The 22372-nt window shown below is 33.4% G+C and overlaps 2 protein-coding genes across 5 annotated transcripts; both read right to left on the reverse strand.

The window, feature by feature from the left end:
• Positions 1–1889: 1889 nt before the first annotated feature.
• On the reverse strand, positions 1890–4115 carry LOC137811518 (zinc finger protein ZAT4-like). 3 transcript variants are annotated; one of them, XM_068613308.1, is made up of 3 exons: positions 3921–4105; positions 3007–3814; positions 1890–2895 (listed from the first exon to the last, which is right to left on the reverse strand). In XM_068613308.1, exons 2-3 carry the CDS (start codon positions 3743–3745, stop codon positions 2252–2254), a joined length of 1383 nt encoding a protein of 460 aa, XP_068469409.1. In that variant the 5' UTR covers positions 3746–3814; positions 3921–4105; the 3' UTR covers positions 1890–2251. The 3 variants fall into 3 exon arrangements, with proteins under 3 accessions (XP_068469409.1, XP_068469408.1, XP_068469407.1); XM_068613307.1 differs by having other exon boundaries at positions 3007–4115; XM_068613306.1 differs by having other exon boundaries at positions 1890–3814; positions 3921–4106.
• A 12606-nt stretch (positions 4116–16721) lies between these two features.
• Positions 16722–20257, reverse strand: LOC137811519 (uncharacterized). Of its 2 annotated transcripts, XM_068613309.1 has the most exons (3): positions 19494–20257; positions 18697–18842; positions 16722–18572 (listed from the first exon to the last, which is right to left on the reverse strand). In XM_068613309.1, exons 2-3 carry the CDS (start codon positions 18839–18841, stop codon positions 17107–17109), a joined length of 1611 nt encoding a protein of 536 aa, XP_068469410.1. In that variant the 5' UTR covers position 18842; positions 19494–20257; the 3' UTR covers positions 16722–17106. The 2 variants fall into 2 exon arrangements, with proteins under 2 accessions (XP_068469410.1, XP_068469411.1); XM_068613310.1 differs by lacking the exon at positions 19494–20257 and having other exon boundaries at positions 18697–19478.
• Positions 20258–22372: the final 2115 nt, after the last annotated feature.

Below are 22372 nucleotides of genomic sequence, written 5' to 3' on the forward strand. Positions count from 1 at the left end.
AGACACCGCCTTGCTGCATAAAGTTAACAGTGAAAAGGAGAAAAGTAATAAAATTGGAAAAATCACATTCAGTGTAAGCTAAGCTACTGCAAGTACTCCAACCTTTTCTGCATCATTAGAACCAAGTACATCCCTGCGTCTGCAACTCTTTTCCATAAGACAATAACATTCATACTCAGATAATGCCTCTTTTCCCCAAATTTTATTTTACTTTCTAAATAACTATTATCTCTCCTTCCTTATCAAATTAACTTTACATTTCTCAATAACATTCTGAATCGGTTATGTACAATGTAAGCTCGTTTTTAATAACTTTTTTCCTTTTTTTTTTCTATGGAGTGGGGGTTCCTAATAAAATTCTTGACACAAACATTAAGGTGAGATTTATTGGTAAAAAAAATTTAAATAAAAAAGATGAGAAGATGGGATACGTTACATTATGCAGAATCAGTTGTTATGATCCCAAAGCGAAGCTACAGTTTTGTCATGATCACTGAAGAAAAATGAAACGGGAAAAACAAGTTTGTGATTTTGCTTACGACATTGTCTTTACAAGAAGAAAGGGATAAAAGTTTGGTGCTTAGCACTTTATGTGTATAAGAGACAACATGTGTTCCCTCATCACTAAGCATTATGACACTAAACCACTCAGTCAATTACCACTGATTCTTCAGTTTTTATTCACCGAGGCACTACTGGGACTCTGCTGTAAGCACTTCTTTTCTCTGCTTGCTTTTTCTTCTTTCATTTAAAATATATTTGTAATTGCAAATGACGAACAATTATTTGGTATAAATACTGATTCAATTTTTATTATTAATTAATATAATATAGTAGCAACCCATGTATGCCCTTTTCTAAATGAATGAGACTTGAATCCTTGTGAAAAAGTAATTTTTATTTTTGTAAAGGTCCTATATTTTGTTTTTTTATTAACTGTAAAAAAGATCCTTTCTCAAAATTCATTTTAGGCTTAAAAATACAAAGGTGGTCTCTGTTGTTAACTTGTAAGAAAAAACTCAATAAGTTTATAGAAAGAATTTAAGAAGTGGTCTCTTATACGTGGTTGGTTGGAGAGAGAGAGAGGAAAAATAGAAAGATGAATTTTAAGTTGATTTGTTTGCAAGGAAAGAACTTTCTTCACTTTATGTGTTGTTTCTTTTCATCTCTTCTTTATTGTTTATTTGTAACAATAAGAATGCATATTTAACATTTATTTGATGTTTTACTTTAAATATGTATGTATTGTATTCCTCTGATGTATGCTAAAGAGGTGATTAATGTTTTGGGTATGGTTACCTTTTGTTGTGATGATTCCACAGGTCTGTGTACATGGATTTGATTCTGGTGTGGCTGAGCATTCTACCTGGTGCGAGCTGTCTTGAGCCCACATGAAAGCAAGAGCTACTATAATACCGGTGGTCCTATCGTACACTCCAAAGGGTAAAAGAATTGAATAGAGAATAACACATATAGTAATTGGCACGAAGCAAAAGGCATATGAATTCTCCTGCTATTACAATTACGTGTTAGACATCTACACATGGAGCAGTTATAAGTTTTGCTACCTTAAGTGGTAGGCGACCTTACAACCACTTTGATCCACAATTTTCCTCTTCAATAATAAAAATAAATACTGGCTTTTCTCATACTCTTTGCATACTACTTACACTTTCTCAAATCTTCAACTTTAATACAAACTACAATATCCATTTTCCCCACTTTTGCGTGTCAAAACACTAGTCGGACGTTGCAAATAGTAACTCAGATTTTAAAACCGGATTCAATTCAATATTCAGTATTATTTAGGTTATTGATCATCATCACTTACAAATCCTGTTTAAAATCATGTTTTCTACATTTGGACAAGAGGATGAAACCAAAACTGATAAACATGGAAAGACAAACACTCTGATATTATTCATTCAATCTGTGGAAGGGTGAAGTTGTTATTTGCAGCAAAGGAATGTAATTCTGAGACTACTGTTGGTTATAGGAAGAGTCAAATATTTCAATGGAGTTACTACCAAATTGTCATGTGACATTAACTTGAAAGACAACAGCTACCTCCCACCAAACAGAGCATAGTAAAAGCGTTAAGAACAAAAATCCTTCATCCACATGGCTGTACAATGCAATCGCTTTCATCATATGGGATAAAGAAAAAACATTCTAAGAATTGGAGACATTCATTCAAGTACCTCAACAGCCGATGCTTCAAAACGATGCAAAACCCAGGATGCCCATTTCCCTATTCATCAACAGGAGCAGGTAGATTGAGATCAATCAGGCATGGAACAACAGGAGCAGCTTGTTTGATCACCAGAGTGTTCTCCTCGGAACCTCCAATGAAATGTGATCTTTTGTGACCTCCCAAGGCTTGGCCTGACCTGAAAATTTTGTAGCAGATTGGACACTCATGATCCCTGCTTTTCTTAGACTTCAGCTTCTTCTTTGCCTTGCTGGTGGACTTCTTTCCATTGAGAGCCTTGCTGTTGTGAGACCTGGGAGCAGGATACGATTCAGTCTCTGAACTGTTTTCATGGCTCTCCTCTATGGAATCATAAGAATCATAGTCCCTTTCACCCTCCAACTCATACTTCCAACCTTTTGTGCCATTCCCACATACTTCATTACCAAAACCATTTGCTATCTTGCTAGAACCGCCAACTGGATTGTGATAAAGAGAATCGTAGTTGCTTCTCTTTCTTGAATCAAACTTCCTTGCAGTTCCATCTGTTCTATCATAATCCAAATCCTCCATCGCTAATTTCTTTACTAAAGTTGCAGTGTATTTGCTGGACTTATCTCCCACTTTGGGCCACTTAAATTCATCATTTGAGACATCTGAGTCTACCATTTTGGCTTTGGGACCATGTTTGAAATATCTAGAACCTGAATTATCAGAAGCACCTAACTCAACAGACTTTAACTTCATATCATTAACCCTAAGCATCTTCTTGTCAACAAGATCATAAGCATTATTAGAGACAAAGTTATAATTACCATTGCTGACACCAAGCCGGGTGTCAGGAGAGGATGATTTTGCTTCTAGAATGACTGAGTTGTTATCAGAAAATTCTGTAACCGAAGCAAAACGACCCTTGAAGCTAGAATCTCTAGACAGCAGCATCAAGCACCTAGCAACCTCTTCTTGCTCCTGCTCCACCTCTGACACGGGTGAAGAGCCATTGGCCAACGGAACAACAGAAGAAGAAGAAGGAGAAGAAGAAGAAAAAGGGTGATTGGAAAGGTTAATGGTCTTCACCCTGGTTCTCTTGGATCTCCTTGGATGAGATGGAGCACAAGTCTCGGTGTCAGATTGACTATCCATAACCAATTTCAGTTTCTTGTCACTGTCTTCAAACTTGATGGTTCTCTTCTCTTTATCGGAGTGACAAGCCATGTGACCACAGAGAGCCTTCAGCGATGGGAAACCTTTCCCGCATTCTTTGCAGAACCTCTCCTCCTTTTCATAGTTGGCACCGGCAGCAGCGGCACCACCACCAGAATGCACAAACCTCATTGTTTTCTTGGGGTTCTCTCTGAGGCCATAAATGGGGTTCCCAACAACATCTTCGCACCATAAATCTCTCTTCTTCTTCACACCATCCGACTTGATGAACATGTCAGCATCAGCATTACTTCTTTCTTCAGTCATATGGGTCCTGATGTGACCCCCCAGAGACTTCCCACAAGGAAACCTCTTGCTGCAATACTTGCACACATACTTCCTCTCCTCCATGGACTGACGTGACGTGAATCTGAACCAGAAACCAGATATACCCAACAAACTATGTCACAAACCTCAAATCTGCAAGGACAACATAGCATTCAATCCATGATCACGTTTCCAACCCCACCCAAAACGGTGAAAGAAGGAGAGAACAGAGAAGAGAAAGGGACAAAATTAAGATCACCAAGTTGCTTGCTTTTTAACCAGGTGGTGATGATGATCAGAAGAGAATCAAAATGGTCAGATGTGACAGTTCCATAAGTACAAGATCCAACCCACAAAAAGGGGAGAGACCCCTTAATTTCCGTTTCCCTATAGAATGCTCAAAATTTAATGGGTATATGTAGTGACAAATAAAAATAAAAAGGGATCAAATTTGATGGTAGTTGCCACTACCACTGCCTTCAAGAATAGTTATTCATAGACTGTGATTTTCTTTACACTCTAAAAAAATTTCATTCCCATTTTACAATCCAATTTATTACTTTTACATTCAATAATTTAAATAACTTAATTTCCATATATTATTATTATTATTATTATTATTATTATTATTATTATTATTATTATTATTTATGGTTGTTATAATAATGTCAAATAGGAATGGTGTGAAAACATCTTTATCCTTTGCTCTTTGGTTTTATGGTTTATCTTGTGTTGGGTGTAGTAGTTGGAGGAGAATTCCATGCATGAGAAAGAAAATAAATTAAATTAAATGAGAAAAGAAGTGATAGGCGGCACGTGTAATTGTGTGAGAACCATTGGGGGTTGAATGAATGGTAAAGATTTGTGGATTGTTTTGAGGATCTCTAGGCTTTGGTGCCACATATGACATACTAAAACTGAAACATCCAAACTATGTCTTAGATTGTCTTGCTTCTAAGCTCATACAGCTGAAATTGTCCCCTACGTTCAAAAGCATTTAACGTATCTTTATTCCAATGCAATGCCTCTCATACCTAGTTTTCCTCATATCTTTTCATTTTGCATTTACTTACCTTTCATGTTTTCAGATCAACTCCAGACTCCCTTCTCTAGCTGCCCAATAAATTATTTTCATTTATATCATCCACTTATAAATTTATTTTCACAACTTTTCTTATTACCACATCTTTACTTTTTATTCTTTCTATAAAAATTACACTTTCATTCTCTACAAATATTACACTCTCCATTTCTATGCTAAAAAGTTAAACATCTTTTTAGTTCTCAAACCTTCACAATGCTCACTTTTCTCTCATTTTAAAACTATTGAATTCTAGTCAACTTTTTCTTTTAAATACAGTCATAAACATCTGTGACCAACTTTATTAGTGAACCTTAATCACTTAGAAAGTATTATCGTTAAATGATAAATAATATCAATCAAGCATATAATAAAAGAAAAGTGTACAATATTGCACAATGTTTTAAGAACTTATATTATATTGTGAAATATACACTGTATACTAGTAAAATATATAATATCATCAATTTCATATAATATTTTATCATGTAGAGTGTATATGTAAAAATATATTTTATTTTATACATTGTACGACTTAACTAAAAAAAGTTATTTTAAACAATCTTTTTAACTAAAACTTAATTTCAGTAGTTTTTTAATTTAACTATTTTTATACTCTAAATAATTCAACTTATTGCTCATAAACACAAAATATTGAGAAAATAAAAATTAATTTTTATTTCAAATATTATATTAAAATGATTGAATTATTTTATTATTTTGTATATCGAAACTAAAATAACATTAAAAGTTAAGTATGATATATATTAAATATAATATATTTAGTCATTCAACATCTAAAAGTAAAAAAAATATTTAAACTTCTTTATTATTTAAGTTGAATTATGTTTTTAACCGTTTAAATTTATACCTATTTTGCTTTGGTACCTAAATTTTAAAAAAAAAATCCTTTAAAATGGAACAAAATATTATTTAGCCTCTAATCACTAAATTTTGAGGGACTAGTTTGATTGGATTTAAGGTTTATAATTTATTTATTTATTTAGGAATTGAACACATGCCATTGGGTTATTTTTTATCACCACTCTCACACTTCGTTTGTAAGTATTGAGATTTTAGACAAGTTTATCTGTATGTGTTATTTATTTTATTTATGTTATGATTATTTGGTGTAAGTGATAAATAAATAGATTTAAAGGAATAGTGTTAATAATATATAAGTTTTGATAGCTAAGATTGAGCTTTGATTTGTACTTTAAATTGATTCAAGAAAAATATGAGAATAGTCATTTCATGGGTGTCTTTATAAAATGGATATGTCCTCTGTTTGTTTTTATGATGTACTGTTCACACAGGGAAAGAAGTGTGAGGATATTAGTTATTTGGATTCAGGGTTTTGAAGAGAAGAGGAAGAGAGGATATACATGTGAACAGTAAATATCCTCTCCTTCAAAATGAAGAGATGTAGAGAGAAAGTCACATCAGCATGTGTTATTTCCGAATTTACCCTCATTCATCTACAAAAGTTTTTAATATTAAAAAATAGTATTTTTTATTTATTTATATACGATGTGATTTAGTTTCTAATTTTATAGTATATATTTAATATTTTAAGAAATTATTTGAAGTTCTCTTTTTATTTAATTTTTTGTTGCATTTATATTAATACTTTTTTTATAATTATTATGTTTATGAGTTAGTAATTTATTTGATAATAGTTTTTTATGAAATTATTTTTTATTGTTAATTATGTTATATTTTTTTGTATTTTTTTATTATTTTTCATTACTATACAGTTTTTAATAATAAAAAATATTATTTTTTTATTTATATAAGATTTGATTTATTTTCTAATTTTATAATGCATGTTTAATATTTAGAAATTACTTGAAGTTTTGTTTTTATTTAATTTGTTGAATATTTTTTTTTCTAATTATAATTTTTAAATTATATCTATTTATATTTAATATATATTTATTTTCTAATTTTAATTTTTAAGTCTACGAAATATGTGAAAGTTGTTTTATTTTTAAACAAAAATAACTTATTTCATTATTAAAAAAAATTTAATAGGCAAAGATAAATTTATAAAATAACATTTAACAATTTAAAAAAAAAATTCTCTTACAACCATCACATCACTCACAAACTCCCATAAACTTTCCTTACACATCCACTCTAACATATCCCAATCCAAACAACCTCACTTTCTTCACAATTTCTTCTCACATCCTCACACATCCACTCCTTTAAATCCTCACACATCCTCACACATACACTCCCTTAAATCCTCACACATCCACTCCCCAATCCAAACATACCCAACGCAATGTTTGGATCAGGGGGTGGCCCTGTAGCGCGGACAAATTATAGGGTGGCCACCCCGTTTGGTTTTGTGAGAGGGGGAGGGTGAGGGTGAGAGTGAATGAAAAAGAAGTGGTTTGAGGGTCATCTGAAATATGAAGAGAAAGGAGAGTGGAAAGCATGGAAAGCCATGTAAGATTGGTTGAAAAACCATGGTGCCCTTATTCACGTTACACAAAAGTAACATTTTACTTTGCATGGAAGCTAAGCACCACATCTGTCTAACCTTCACATAGAGAGTTGCATTGATATAAGGTGCTTGGAGAGGGTCTTCAGTAAGCATAGAGGTAGAAAAGTGAATTTGGTAGTTCATGTTTGTCCTAAGGTTACATTTTTTTTTCATTTTAGTTTCATGCATAACCGATTATCATTACAAAATAACGCACTACATAATAGATTATGTAGTTAAAAACAGTTGATAATCGATTATGGTCGTGACATAATCGGTAATCTGAGAATTTTTGCCAAGCATAATCGATTATGGGAGCTTTGTTATTTTGACCATAATCGATTATCTGTTAGCATAATCAATTATCTGTTAGCATAATCGATTATGTTAGATTTTGAACTGCAAGAATAGTCGATTATCTGCTGCCATTCCCGAAACCATTGTCGCCCCTTTGACACTTTTTGGGGGTAATCTTCAATTCTCTCGGGGTGTTCAGGTCGGGCTGACACCGACCGCGAAGAATCTCTTCTCACCCGTCCCTAAGGAGGAACTGTTCTCAATCGACATCGAGATGCAATGTCGAGGATTCGTGATGACTCAGCTGACTGTCGATGTTGGAAACCAAAAGGTAAGAGATCTTTCGGCTAGAACATGAGCTGAATGAGGCCTTCAGCTCTTTGAAGTTGTCACTGGAGGCATGTCGGATTTTGAGTCAAGAATGGCTAAAGTTGGTGTCGACCTCGAGCTGAGCCAAGTGAGGTGCGCTGAGAAGGAGAGAGGGAGAAGGAGAAGGAGAAGGAGAAGGAGGTGGTCGAGCTGAAGAAGGCTCTAAAGGCACGAAGGCCAAGTACTCGGCTAGAGGTCGATAAGGCCTCGGTAGAAGCTGAACTTGAGAAAATCCAGAATGAAACCTTGGTGATGTTGGATGAAAGTTTCAACAAGGTCGTCCGACAGGCCTACTTGCTCTACAACGAGCCACCACTAGTGGACGATTTTGAAGCCAACAAGAACATCTATGAGGGTCGATTGGTGCCCTTTGATGAGCTAGAGACCTTGAAGAACACGAAACCGAGGACCTCTACTGAGGACGTTGAAGATGAAGACCGTTAGGTTTTAGTCTCAATGTATTTTGTTCTCTCGGGGCCGAGGTGTGACCTCCTACTTTGATCATTTTGAATATATTGATCGTTTTTCTCCATACCTGCTTTTTAATAATAAACAAGTTATAAAAATTGACATTTCTTTAACTGTTGTTCTAGTAAATATGAATTGTCTCGTTTAAGTAGTTGAATCTCAAGAGGTATGACTGATTAGGGTAAGCATCCTTGATCGAATCGAGTCTTTTACATGTCGGGAGGGAATACCGATTAAGGTATGCGTCCTTGGCCAAACCGAGTCTGTAGGTATCGGGAAGGAATACTGATTAAGGTATGCGTCCTTGGCCGAATCGAGTTTTTAGGTATCGGGAGGGAATATCAGTTAAGGTATATATCCTTAGCCGAATCGAGTCTTTAGGTATCGGGAGGGAATACCGATTAAGGTATGCGTCCTTGGTCGAATCGAGTCTTTAGGTATCGGGAGGGAATACCGGTTAAGGTATGTATCCTTAGCCAAACCGAGTCTTTAGGTATCGGGAGGGAATACCGATTAAGGTATGCGTCCTTGGCCAAACCGAGTCTTTAGGTATCGAGAGGGAATACTGATTAAGGTATGGATCCTTAGTTGAACTGAGTGTTGTGAAAGAGTATATAAATTTAACTTGTATGTTTAAATACACATATTTGAAAATAAATGCCTCATTAAAACCTTCCCGATTGAAAATCCTCCTTAGGAAAAAAACGGTCGGGTGAGAAAAGCGTGCATAATTTTATTGATTTTAACTGTAATAAAATTTGAGGTGCGTGACATTCTATTTCCTCAATACAATCTTGCTCGATAACCACTCTTGGTGGTATGTCCCCGCAGCTGCAACATCTCGAATCTAGAAAGGGCCTTCGCAGTTGGATGAGAACTTGGCATATGTCTTACTTGCCTCACTTTGCATTCGTCGCACAAGATCTCCCTTCTAAAAGCTTTTCGGCTGAACTTTCGCGTTGTACCGCCTAACTGCGCGGAGCATGCATGCAATTTCGTGGATCCTGCTTCTATCTCGGAACTCATTTATGAGGTCAAGTCCAATCGATAGACTCTCCTGATTGATGGACAAATAGAAGATTTGCCTTCTAAGGGGTGGCTCCCCTACCTCAATCGGAATCATGGCCTCGGTGTTGTAAGTCAGGCTATAGGGTGTCTTTTGTGTCGAAGTTTGGGACATGCAGCGGTGGAAGGGCAAGATGAAATACTTGTTATTTGTGAAGGAAATGCATATTTTTGTCTTTGCTACTCAGAAGTTGAATTTAATGTATAAAGAAGACTGAGACTTTGAACACTAACATGTGTGTGGTTTTATTCGGTAATTCATGGGAGACAATGTTTATAATCACATTACTAATTAATGAGACACATGTTAGAACTTTGTGGGAGAAGATTGAGTCCTTGGATGTTTCTAAATCGGGGGATAATAAATTGTATTTGTTAAATTTTTTGATGACTTTGAGATACATGGAGTGTTCTTCCATTTCATACCACTTGACTGAATTTCAAGGGCCTTAGATTAGTTATCGGGAATGGGTATTAAATTTGATGATAAAGTTTTGGGACTATGTCTACTGAATATTTTACCTGAGTCTTTGGATGCATTTTAGATTTCTATTACAAACTTGGCCCCTAATGGTGTTGTTTTTTGCAAGCAGCAAAAAGTGGTGCTCTTAATGAAAAGATGAGAAGGTAGGCACAGGGTTTTTCATCTGAGTCTAAGGTTTTTTTCACTGAAAATAGAGGGATAAATTAAAAAAAGGAACCAAAAGGTGGTAGAGAGAAGTTTAAGAGTAAGTCCAAGTTCAGATACAAAAATGTGGAGTGTTATTATTTCCATAAAACATGACACAAACAAAAGTATTATTTTTTTTTTTGTGGAATAGGGAGAACAAAGGCAAGAAGGGTATGCAAAAAAGGAAGGATCATGATGGTGATGATCGTATTGTTACTGCAACTTCTGGTGATCTTGTTATTCTCGTGACCATGAGTCTTTAATCTTGTATTAGATGAGAGCATGTGGATTATTGATAATGATGCTACACTGAATGTTACACCAAGGAAGGAGTTCTTCACATCTTACACGTCTGGTGATTTTGTTGTCTTGAAGATGGGTAATGATGGTGTGTCTAAGGTAATTGGTGTTGGTGATGTCTTCCTACAAGCCAACATAGGAATGCAATTGTTGCTTAGAGAAGTCAAACATGCTTCTAATGTCTATTTTAATTTGATCTAGGTGCAAATGTTTAATGATGATGGTTATGACTCACCACTTTGTTTTGGAAAGTGAAAGCTCACCAAAGGTAACTTGGCTATTACTAGAGAAGAGAAATCATCTAAATTGTATAGGACAAAAGTTTTGGTTTTTAAAGATAGTGTGAATGTCGTGGATGTGGGGATATATTTGTGGCACCGAAGGCTCAGTCATATTAATGAAAAAGGGTTTAATTTCTTAGTTAAAAAGGATGTTCTTCAAGGACTAAAAAGTGTAAAACTTGAGAAATTTTCTCATTGCATGACTTGCAAGAAAACTAAAGTATCCTTCAAGAAGCATCCTCCCTCAAAGAAGTTATAGTTGTTACAATTGGTACATTATGATGTTTATGGTCCATTGAAGGTAAAATCCTTTAGTGGTGCACTTTACTTTGTTACCTTTATTGATCATTGTTATAGGAAACTAGGGTTATATGTTTTGTAAATAAAAGACCATGTGTTAAACAAGTTCAAACAATTCCATGCCTTGGTTGAAAGACAGACAGGCAAGAAGTTTAAACGCATTTGTACTGCCAATGGTGGTTAATATTGTGGACCATTTGATGTTTATTGCAAGCAACATGGTATTGCACATGAGACTCTTCCCAAAACTCCCCATCTAAATGGTTTGGTAGAAAGGATGAATAGGACATTACTTAAGAGGGTTAGATGTATGCTCTCAGATGCCAAATTACCCAAACATTTTTTAAGTGAGCATTATAGGTAGCAGTGCATGTTATTAATCTCACTCCTACTATTATTCTTGACAATGATTTTTTAGACAAATTTTGGTTTGACGAGAATGTAAGTTATGACAATTTGTGTGTCTGCGATTGTAAGGAATTTTTTCATATTCCAATGGGTGAAAGATCCGAGTTGGATGTGAAGACAAAACAATGCATCTATATTGAATATGGTGAAGATGAATTTGGAAAGTTTATGAATTTGGCAACTTCTTCTCCTTTGTATAGTGTCCTTCGTGGAACTCCTTACAACTTCGTGCGGTGAGTAATTGGAAACAATCGTCACTATGTTATTGGAAGATAGGCTATGGATTCTTTTTTGGTATTATAGTTGCTGCAACAATTGTTCTCAAAGTATCTTAATTTTTTTTTAGTTTTGTATTGTGTTCTCCTATACGTACGTACTGACAAATTTATGTAAATATGACATAAATTAGTTTTAGGTTTGGTGTGTTTGGCTTGTGTTACGAATGCTTTCGCAATTTTTTGAAACTGAGAAGGTGTTATGCTTGTGTATTGAAAATTTTGAGTTCTGAGCTTAGTCATTTAGTGTTCTTTGTTGTTACTCACACTTTGGTCTTGGACTTGAATTGAGTTGTTATTTCCTAGAGTCGTATTACTTCTATTTTTGTCTTTCTGAACCCGTGGAAAAGGCTAGGATTATGGTATTAATGGATTTTAGGAATCACGATTATGTGATTCTCATAATAGTGGTTAAACTGATGAGCTCCATTAGAAAGTTTTTTGCTGAGTTTTGAAAAATTGTACTTGGATATTTGTATTTTTGGCTTTATAAATATGAAGAGAAAAAACAAACGTGTTGAATTGGTATTTCAAGTTAGGTTGCTCTAAAGTGTAAAAAAAATTAACTGCATTTTCATGTTCATTTGCGTTCTCTACCTTCAAGTAAACAAGGGAATTTAGATGTAGTAATAGTATAACCACTTTAATGTTATACTCACAAAATTTAAACTAGAGTACGAAAAAGTCATTTGATTCATTGCTACTTAAGTGTAGAAAAAATAATGTTTGTATTAATGGAAGAATGCTTTTAATTGGTTTAAGTACATGTTTTTTCTGAAATTTAATCCAAACATAATTCTCTCTTCCAAATTAATGGTTGGATTCAATGATTTGATGCTCTTCTAGTATTTGGTTTTTCCCTTTTCTATGAAAAATCATCAAAAAAAATGCTCATATATTATATTTTACAGGTTAAAATAAGAAACTTATAAGCATTTTGTGATTACTAGAATCTAGGTTTTGGGTTTGTTTGTAGGGAAAGTTGAATGATGGTAGAGAGATAATTGTGAAGAAGTTATCACACACTTCAAATCAAGGGAAGAAAGAGTTCGTGAACAAGGCTAAGTTGTTGGCTCGTGTGCAATAATGCAATATGGTGAATTTGGTGGACTATTGTGTCCATGGCAATGAAAAACTACTTATTTACGAGTATGTTGCTCATGAAAGCCTAGACAAGTTTCTTTTCAGTAAGTGCTTCTTCAATGCATGCCACTCCTTCATCATTTATCGAATTACTAGAAACCCATCCTCAATTCCTTATTTTCCCTAATTAGAATCATTTATGTTCTTACAATTTCTAAGAAACAAAAACTGATTTGAATTTATTAATCAAGTTTGAAGAAACTTTGTGGTCCAACCTGAAGAAACTCTAGAAGAGGCCTTGACTTTTCCGTATTTTTTTGTTTGATTCATAGGATGAGTTTGAGGAAGATAAGAGAATGTTTATCATGCAATCACATAAACTTTGATGTTTAATTAGTTTTTCATCAAATTATTGATAAGTAGTGAGATTTTGAAGTTTTAGTGTATTATAAATCTGAAATATTGATTTCACCATCAATTATAGTCTTACACAAATACTATAATCATGGACTCAAATTGAGTTTGGTTTAATTTTTTACTTGATTTAATGTAAAATAGCTAAGATATAGTTGGGTTTGTTGTGTTTTTTAAGCAATTCATCGCAATTTTAGTTCAGGTTGGATAAATACACTGATTAATTAAATAATAGTATTTTTTTTACAATTTATTTTTTTACGGTTTAATTCATGTTTATTTTTGTTTCAATTTAATTTTAATTTCTAAATAAAATATCAATCATTAGTTTTAAATTATTATACATACATTTTTGAAGTTTTTTTGTTCTAATATGAGTTCTTGACATTTATAAATGAGTTTGTTTGTAAATTATACGCAATTGTCTAGATAACGTTGATATGTAGGTGATTGTTATTAATGGATGGAAGAAAATTGATCGATGAATGGGTGTGTCTGGAGAACATTGATATGTAGATGATTGTTATTAATGAATTGGGAAAATGTGATCAATGAATGGGTTTTTCTATAAATTGTATGCAATTGTCTAAATAACATTGATATGTAGGTGATTGTTATTAGTGAATGGAAGAAAATTGATCAATGATATGCAATTGTCTGGATAACATTGATATGCAAGTCATTATTATTAATGAAAGGGGAGAAATTGACTAATGAATGAGTTTGTCTAAAAATTGTATGCAATTATTTGGATAACATAGATATGTAGATGATTGTTACAAGAAAATTGATAAAGCAATCATTTTTTCTAAAAAAAAACAAACTTACTATGATGATTATTGTAATGGATGACATAAAAAGCCTTATTTACTATGACGGTTTTGATGAGAACCATCATAGTATGTTGTACTTTCTATAACGGTTGTAGAAATATCAGTCATAGAAATTTTTGTCAAAACATATTATGACAAGTATTTTTCACATTTTATGATGGTTTATAAACAACAGTCATAGTAAGTCAAGTTACTATGTCAGTTTTTCAACCAACACAAAAAGCGTAGTTTTTATATTGTCTGAATCTATATTGTCATTAGAATCGTCATAAAAATTTCTATAGAACCATCATAGAAAGTCTTTTTTTGCAATAGTGCCTTCTAAGAACTTAAGTGTTTTGAGGAGGTTTTAGAGAGTGAAGAAAAACAACAGTATCTAAATGCAATGTAAGATGTGATGAAATTCTTGCATGAAATCACACTTATGACTTAGTGAAATTGTCTAAGAACAAGAGGGCCTTAGGAAACATATGGATATTCAGGGTGAAGCATGAGAGTAATTTTGTGTCTCCAAGATATAAAGCTAGACTAATGGTAAAAGGTTTCAAACAAAAGAAGGGTGTTAGCTTCAATGAGATTTTTCTTGTCTATGGTGAAGTTGTCATCCATTAGAGCAATTTTGAGTTTAGTTGCTACTCCTTATTTGGAGGTAGAACTAATGGATGTAAAAATTATTTTCCTTCATCGTGATTTGGAGGAAGAAATTTATATGAAGTAACCTAGTGGCTTTCAAGTTAAAGGCAATGAAGATTATATGTAGGGTAGGAAAAATATATGGTTGGAAGTAGGCTCTACGACAATGGTTTAATAAGTTTAAGTCTTTTATGTATGAGAAAGTCTACAAGAAAACTACTTTTGATCATTTTGTCTACGTTAAAATGATTTATGATGATAACTTTATTATCATGTTATTATATGTTGATGACATGCATATTATTGGGATAGATGTTTCCAAGATTGACAGGTTGAAGAAGCAGCTAGGCGAGTCATTTTTCATGAAAGGTATGGAAGCTTCTAAATATATTCTTGTAATAAGAATCATTTATAATAAAGAGAAAAAGAAGTTTTGATTGTTAGAGGACCTTTGTCTAAATAAGGTCTTGCAGAGATTCTAGATGGAAAATGCTAAGTGTGGGAACACTTCTTTTGAAACTCATTTTAAAGTAAGTGAAAAACAAAGTCCTTCAAATGAACCTAAGAAGTCTAACATGGAGAGAGTTCCTTAGCATCTACAGTGGGTAGTTTGATGTATGCAATCATTTATACTAGACCAAATATTGAACAAGTTTTTGGTATAGTCAATAGATTTTTGTCAAATCCAAGTAGAGAACATTAGAATGTTGTGAAATGGATTTTGAAGTATCTTCATGGTATTATTGATATGAAGCTTTGTTTTGGAGGTGATAAGCCTACAATGGTTGGCTAGAGATATTGATTCCAAATTTTCCAGATCAAGCTATTTGATTAAATTTATAGGGAGAGTTGTAACTTGGCAATCAAAGCTACAAGGGTGTGTAACATTTTCTACTACAAAGGCGAAGTTCATTACCATTACTAAAGCATGCAAGGAGTTGTTAAGGTTAAAGATATTCTTGCATCAACTTGGTTTTGAGCAGGACAACTATCCCATGTTTGTGGATAGTCAAAGTGTCATCCATTTTGTTAAGAATCCAATTTTTCATTCAAGATCTAACTATTAATGTATGGTATCATTGGATACGTGATGCTATAGATTTTAAACTGTTGGAATTGATTAAAATTCATACTAATATAACGGTGCTAATATGATGATTAAAGCATTATCAAGAGGAAAGTTTGAATTTTTTTGTGAGATCATCAATTTGGCGATTATCTCAACATAGTTGTGAGGGAAATATATGTTAGGTATTAGGCTCTCTTCCTATATGGAGAAAATGCTTAAATTAAAAAACTCACTTGATGTCTCACTTAACTAAGTGAAAAAAGGGTTTGAAGTTAACAAGTGAATAAGAAAAATGTCTGAAGTCATTCAAAACACCAACATTTTTTGGGAGAAAATAAATTTGTCAAACTGCAACTGTAAAACATATTATTGCAAATTTGTCCGACTAAAAATTTAACAACTAATTTGGAACATCTAGTTCTTCATTTGAAACGATTGGATCTTTGATACAAGGTTTGAGTGGGAAGATATTCACTTTTTACCATAGTTGTGTATTTGAGATTTTCATCTTCTTTATTATCTATTTGTAGGTTTTATTGCTTTGTAGTTTGTTGTAGTGTTCACACTATTTTAAGCACTTTATTAAAACTCTTTTGAATTGTAACAAATTGTCATCCATCCATTAAATGTACTATTTTCATACATATAATTTATAAAGATCAATAAAAATAAATAAATTGATTGTAATTATTAATATTACAATTTTTAATTTTATTCAGAAAAATGTCTATAAAATTAAATGATTTAAGCATTGATAATAGATAATAGATAAAAAATACTAGAGAACAAAAATAGATTTCACAATAAATTAAGAATATATAAAAGAATTAATAATTAACATATTAATAAATCGAAAACGAATAAAAGAATTGATAATTAATACATTTGAAAATAAGTCAGTCTTTACTATAATTAAGTAAAAATAAATAAGTCATTTATTTAGAGGAAATGATACACAAAAATATTAGTTGTACAAACTCAATAATAAATAATTTTATTCATTAATGCACACGGCAAAACTTACTAGAATACGAGATAATATTCAAATTCAAAGTGGCTTTTTACAATATATCATACAAATTGGGGGTGGTAACATGAAGAACAATAGAACCGGGGAGAACCCTACTCTTTTTTCTTTTTCTTTTTTGAAGCGGTGAGGACAACACAGTATGTACAAATTAAGACAAAATGTACCTCTACCCTTACCCTCTCCTCTCTGGCATTAAAGAAAATAATAAAAGAAAGAAATAAAGAATTCAAGGTTTTCAACCTTGGATACTGTATTTTACACCAAACCTCCACCACTATTAGTAGCTCCTCCTGGTACTCTCAAATAACACGTCCGTAACTGCAACTTCCTGAACCTGTCATGCGGGTACCATAAAAACTACCAAGAGCTAATTCCTCAGTCACTGACAGCCTTTTTATCTAAGGTGCCAAAAAACTCTTCAATCAAATTGGACGTGGTTAAGAAGTCTAAATCTGTACTTGGAGTCGGACATGTTGTGTACCCTTGATACCAGTCTTTAGCAACACAGGGATCCAACAAATAATCATGCTCCATCACATTGCTGGACAAATCAAGTTTTCCTTGCATACGCGGACTCTGATCACATTTAAATCCCCTAGCTTCCAAAGCAGAACTAGAATCGCCAAAACCATGAGAATGGCAAGACACCATATTGGCATCACACTCAAAGGACATACAGGAATCATCCTGGACAGCAATATCGTAATTAAGAATCCTGGCACACCCATCGACATGCTCATCAGGATTACTCCAAGCCTCAACCTGTGAGTTCACCTTGCAATTTAATGAACTTTGATCAATCTCACTCTCTATCTCAGTTGTGTTTCCCATATCACATCCAGTTACACCAAGAACATTATCGTCAGTTCCATATTCACTGTTATCATCATCTTCTTCAGAATAATTATCTTGGTTTTCTACGTGGACATCACCATCACCAAGAGATTCAATGGCAGAATCATCTGAATTTTCAAAACCAAAAATTCCAGGGTTTCTTGTATTACATTCATCATCGTCACTATCAATATCCAAAAACCTGGACCTGTTCTGAGAGGCCCTCCTCTGCAGCATAAAAACATTAAAATAGTAGCTGACTATTTCCCTGCTGGTTCGAGAACAAAAAGTGACTGACAAATGTTTCCAAAAGTTTCTACCCAATGACGCAGGATTGGAGTAAACAACCTCATGAAACATGTCTTCTTCTTCTTCAGTCCATTGCTGTGCAACATGCTCTCCCATGTCACAAAATCCCAAGTTCACAAACTTCTCCTTCCCAAGAGTCTTCATCAATTTTTCACGTGCTTCCCTGACATGCTGTCTAACACATCTAATGGAGCCACGATCCATGCAGTTACACTCTTTCCTGCCTTGTCCACACTCATTAAGTGAAGAATAAGAGCTAGATTCATGCATTGAGAGCAAAGAAGTCCCAATGAGTCTCTCTTCATCTTCATCAACAGTATGAGCTGATAGTAAGCCAGAGGGGGGACTGTCGTGATTATATTTGCTTAATTCTGACATCTTATTCACTTTTCCCCTCCAAACAGGGAGGGTAGCTTGGTGATTTGGACCAATGGGAACTGATTTTCTAGGTGAGCAATCAAACGCCAAATAGTCATCATCCAAAGGAACAAATGCTTTCTGGTGAGTATCAAATTCAAAACAATCTGACGAAGCAGATGATAATGAAGTAGCCCCAGAACCAGTATCATCCTCACCAGAACAACTGCTGAAATGGCCGCTGGTTTGAACATTCTTGTCACCAGCATACGGAGATCCCTTAGCAGCATTTATTTCATGTGGATCATACCATTGAATATTGTAAAAGTCATTTTCACCACCTATGTACCAAATGAAGAATATTCTTTATAACACATCAACTGCCAGACAGTTTTCAATCAGGAAAATTACCACCTTAAAGAATGTTTAACAAATATGAAAAGAAATTAAAACAAAAGCATTTACCTGTAATAACAGTCTTTGCAAAGGACTTATTGGGTGTAACAAAATCATCTAACGAAACCAGTTCATTGTTGCTTTCAAAACGTTTTGCCTTGTTCAAAGAGAGATCCTCAAGTTCATTAGCCTCAAGACACCTCTTATACCCCATTCTGATTATGTCATGAAGTAATTAAGGGTTCGTATTAAAACAAATTTACCAAATAAATAAAGGCATTTGATGCACAAATGACATTGTATTCAGAGGGAAATTTTTGTATTTGTGCTCACAGTATACATGTTGTGATAGAAAGAAAAATACATCACAATTGTTAACATAAGATTTCTGAACATTAACCATCTACAAATATGTTCACCATAAAAGATGGAGTGAGAGAACTGTTTCTATTTTGAAAGGAATAACTAAAGCTAATTGCATTATGATGGAGCTAGAATTTCCGGTAGTGTTACATGCAGATAGATGTACCAAGCTCAATACATATCTCTCTTTTTTAATTTACAATGCATAACTTGTAAAAATAACTTTGAAGTACTTACTAAAATAATATATATATATATGATGAAAACCACCTATCATAGCTTTTTAAAATCAGCATTATGTTTATTTAAACTTCTGTAAATAATTATATCACATTAACAGGACAAAGTATCATGTGCATTGTGCATTATAGTGAAATTTACACATTAAAGGCACAGCAGCATATCAAAAGGAAACTTATGCACAAATTAAATGAAAACAATAGCGTTTTAAGCCTAAAAAAACACATAACGGCAATAAAACGAGAATGACAAATCATTCTAACCTTGTTTATTCTTTCAAATTCAAACTCAAGACCACTGGACAACACAGCACTTGGGAGAACAGTTTAGGGTCAAACGAAAACAAAAGCCTAATTGGATGCAGAATTACACAGAAAACGCAGTCACTTAATGCCAAGAGGCGTAACCCCCAATTGAATTTCACCAATTACAATAGCAACAAATTGTATTTAAAACCTAACCCTAGATTCTTCACTCGCTTCGAAAATTATTAAATTGGAAACAATACGACCACTACAGTTTCGTCGGGTATGAGAAGCAATCAAACCCCTCAGGTAATTTACAGAAAAACCCACCAGAAATTGAAGTATCAGAAAACCCTAAAAATTGACCGGTTCGAAACCCTAGACACGTGAATAAATCCAGGAATTATCAGGAATTGGGAGGAAATATCAAGCGAGTAAGAACCAAGACCAGGAATTTTGGGTAATACACAAGGAAATACAGCGATCGTGTGGCCTTGAAAAACCTAATCGAAACCCTAACCTAGAAAACGACAGGGATTGAGAAAAGGGTGACAATTTTGGAATCAAACGGAAGAAGATATCGGGAATTAAACGAATTAGGGACTCGATTGAAGAATTAGAAGCAATAATTAAAAGGAGATGGAAGATCGAAAGGGAGAAGATCGAAGGAAGACGGCGATGAAGAGCGAGGTACGGTTCGTGCTTTTCATTACGACATGGTCGGATATGAATGTCGGGTTGAAATACTCTCTTGGGTTGGGCCTCCGAGCCACAAAACCTGCCCTATATTTAAACTCTAATTACACCCCTTTTCCTTTCTAAGAAAAGGAAAAAAATCAAAACGTCAAACAGGAAATTGTTTTTAAAAATTGATTTTAGATTTTTTTTAAACTTAATTAATTGGAGAGAATTATTTATATACTCAAGGGATAAATAAGGTAATTGAAGTGGAGGGGGATTTGTTTTAAACTCGGGGACGGTTTTCTTTACACAAAAGTATATATTATATTCTTCATATAATCCTCTTTTTTTATCTATCCAATTATTTATTTATTTTTTATCTCTATTTATTTACAAAAAAAAAATAACTTCATTCTATAAAATAAGAATGGTCTTGGAAAAGAATTGAACAATAACCACAAAAATAATAACTTCGTTAAACTTTTTAATCTTATTTAGTTTCACAACAAATATATATACACACACGCTTGTTATAATCTGTAATGAGATACCCAAATTTATATTTCCATTTTTCCTTAATTATATTTTTAAATTTTAATATTTTGAATCATACAAATATTACTTTATTGTATATACCACAATAAAGAAAAAGAAAAATAGTGGAGATAAATTATTTATATACCACAATAAATATCATCTTATATTAGTGTGAAGAAATTATATTTGACTTAGGTTGGTACCGCTTCTTTCATAATCATATGCTTTATATGCTTTCTAAGGATACGTATAAAGAAAAAAATAAAATGAATAAAAACAAGTATGAGATGATCAAATCAAAACCCATGCAATAAGGAAAATATATATTCGAGTAATCCAAACGTGTTCCATAAAAAAGTCATGACTAATTTAGACAATCATATTTTTATATCAAAAGAATTTTTTCTTCAAACATATTCTTTCATTGAGTTTTGCCAATACCTGATCTGCTTGTGGAGGGATCAGACATTTAAGTAAGAGTTGAGAATCGTATCTAGAAAGGTAGTCCTCTATCATGGTCAAGCAGTATACGTTGTTTTGTAACTCCCCATATAGGTCCTTTTAAAACTATACTTCTGCCACTACCTTTTAGATTAGTTGCACCATTTACTGATAAGATCCACTTCGAGTCCACATGTTTGGTCACGTTAGAGGGCGAGGTGAGTTGTATTATAAAGTCTGCAAACTTCTAACCTGTGTAGGCCCCTAGCTTCATAGGACTTTGATAATTCAACAAACCATTTTATCAATCGACCAACAATATCAAGAGGTGGCTCATAACCACAACCGTATAACTCAAGAAAGTGTTGTAGTCGCCTAGTTGTTCCTACTATTGTTATTGTTTTTTCTATCTTCTGATATCAAATTTTAGTGTCTTGTAACACTTGCCGAAAAAATAAATCAGCCTTTGTTTTCCTTCAACGTCTTGTATTGTCGAGTTAATTGCTTGATTGGTCACTGTTATATATAGTTAGAGTCGTCTATCGGCTACTAATTTGTTGTGAACTGGAAGGTTGGACAAGTGTTCTTTTAATTTTGAAAAGTCTCATCACACTCTTCCGTCCATGTAAATTAATCATTTTTCTGAAACACTAAAAGTAAGAAAATCATTGTCTCCACCCTTGGTAAGGAAACGAGACAAGGTGAGAATTGTTCTGTTAGTTGATGTACCTTTTCACATTAGTATAACTCTTCGTATTGGTAATAGTTAAACATTTGTTTGGATTTGTCTCAATCCCTCGTTTTATAAGTAGGAAACCAAAAAATCCCCTCGGCTTTACTCTGAAAATACATTTTTTTGGATGGAGTTTGAGTTTATACTTACTGATAATGGTGAATAACCCTTCCATGTCCTATTGGTGACTCTCCTTTGTCTTGGATGTTATAATCATATCATCCACATATGCATGCATATTCCTCCTGATCATAGGTTGTAGTATTATGTTCATCAAACGCTAGTATCTTGGGCCATCATTGCTAGCTATTAGAGAGATGGCATAAAGAAGATAAGCTAATTTAATGTTCCATGTCATGCATTTAATGTTTCCCAACATAAGAACTTATCAAACGATGATGGAAAAAGAAAAAAGACAATAGAGAGTTCAATGTTACTCAACTATTAGAAAAAGGAATGCAATGGCTACTTTTCTAAAAGATATAAGAAGACTTGTATCGATGAA

The sequence above is a fragment of the Phaseolus vulgaris genome, chromosome 2, assembly GCF_000499845.2.
Source record: "Phaseolus vulgaris cultivar G19833 chromosome 2, P. vulgaris v2.0, whole genome shotgun sequence".
Classification (NCBI taxonomy): Eukaryota; Viridiplantae; Streptophyta; class Magnoliopsida; order Fabales; family Fabaceae; genus Phaseolus; species Phaseolus vulgaris.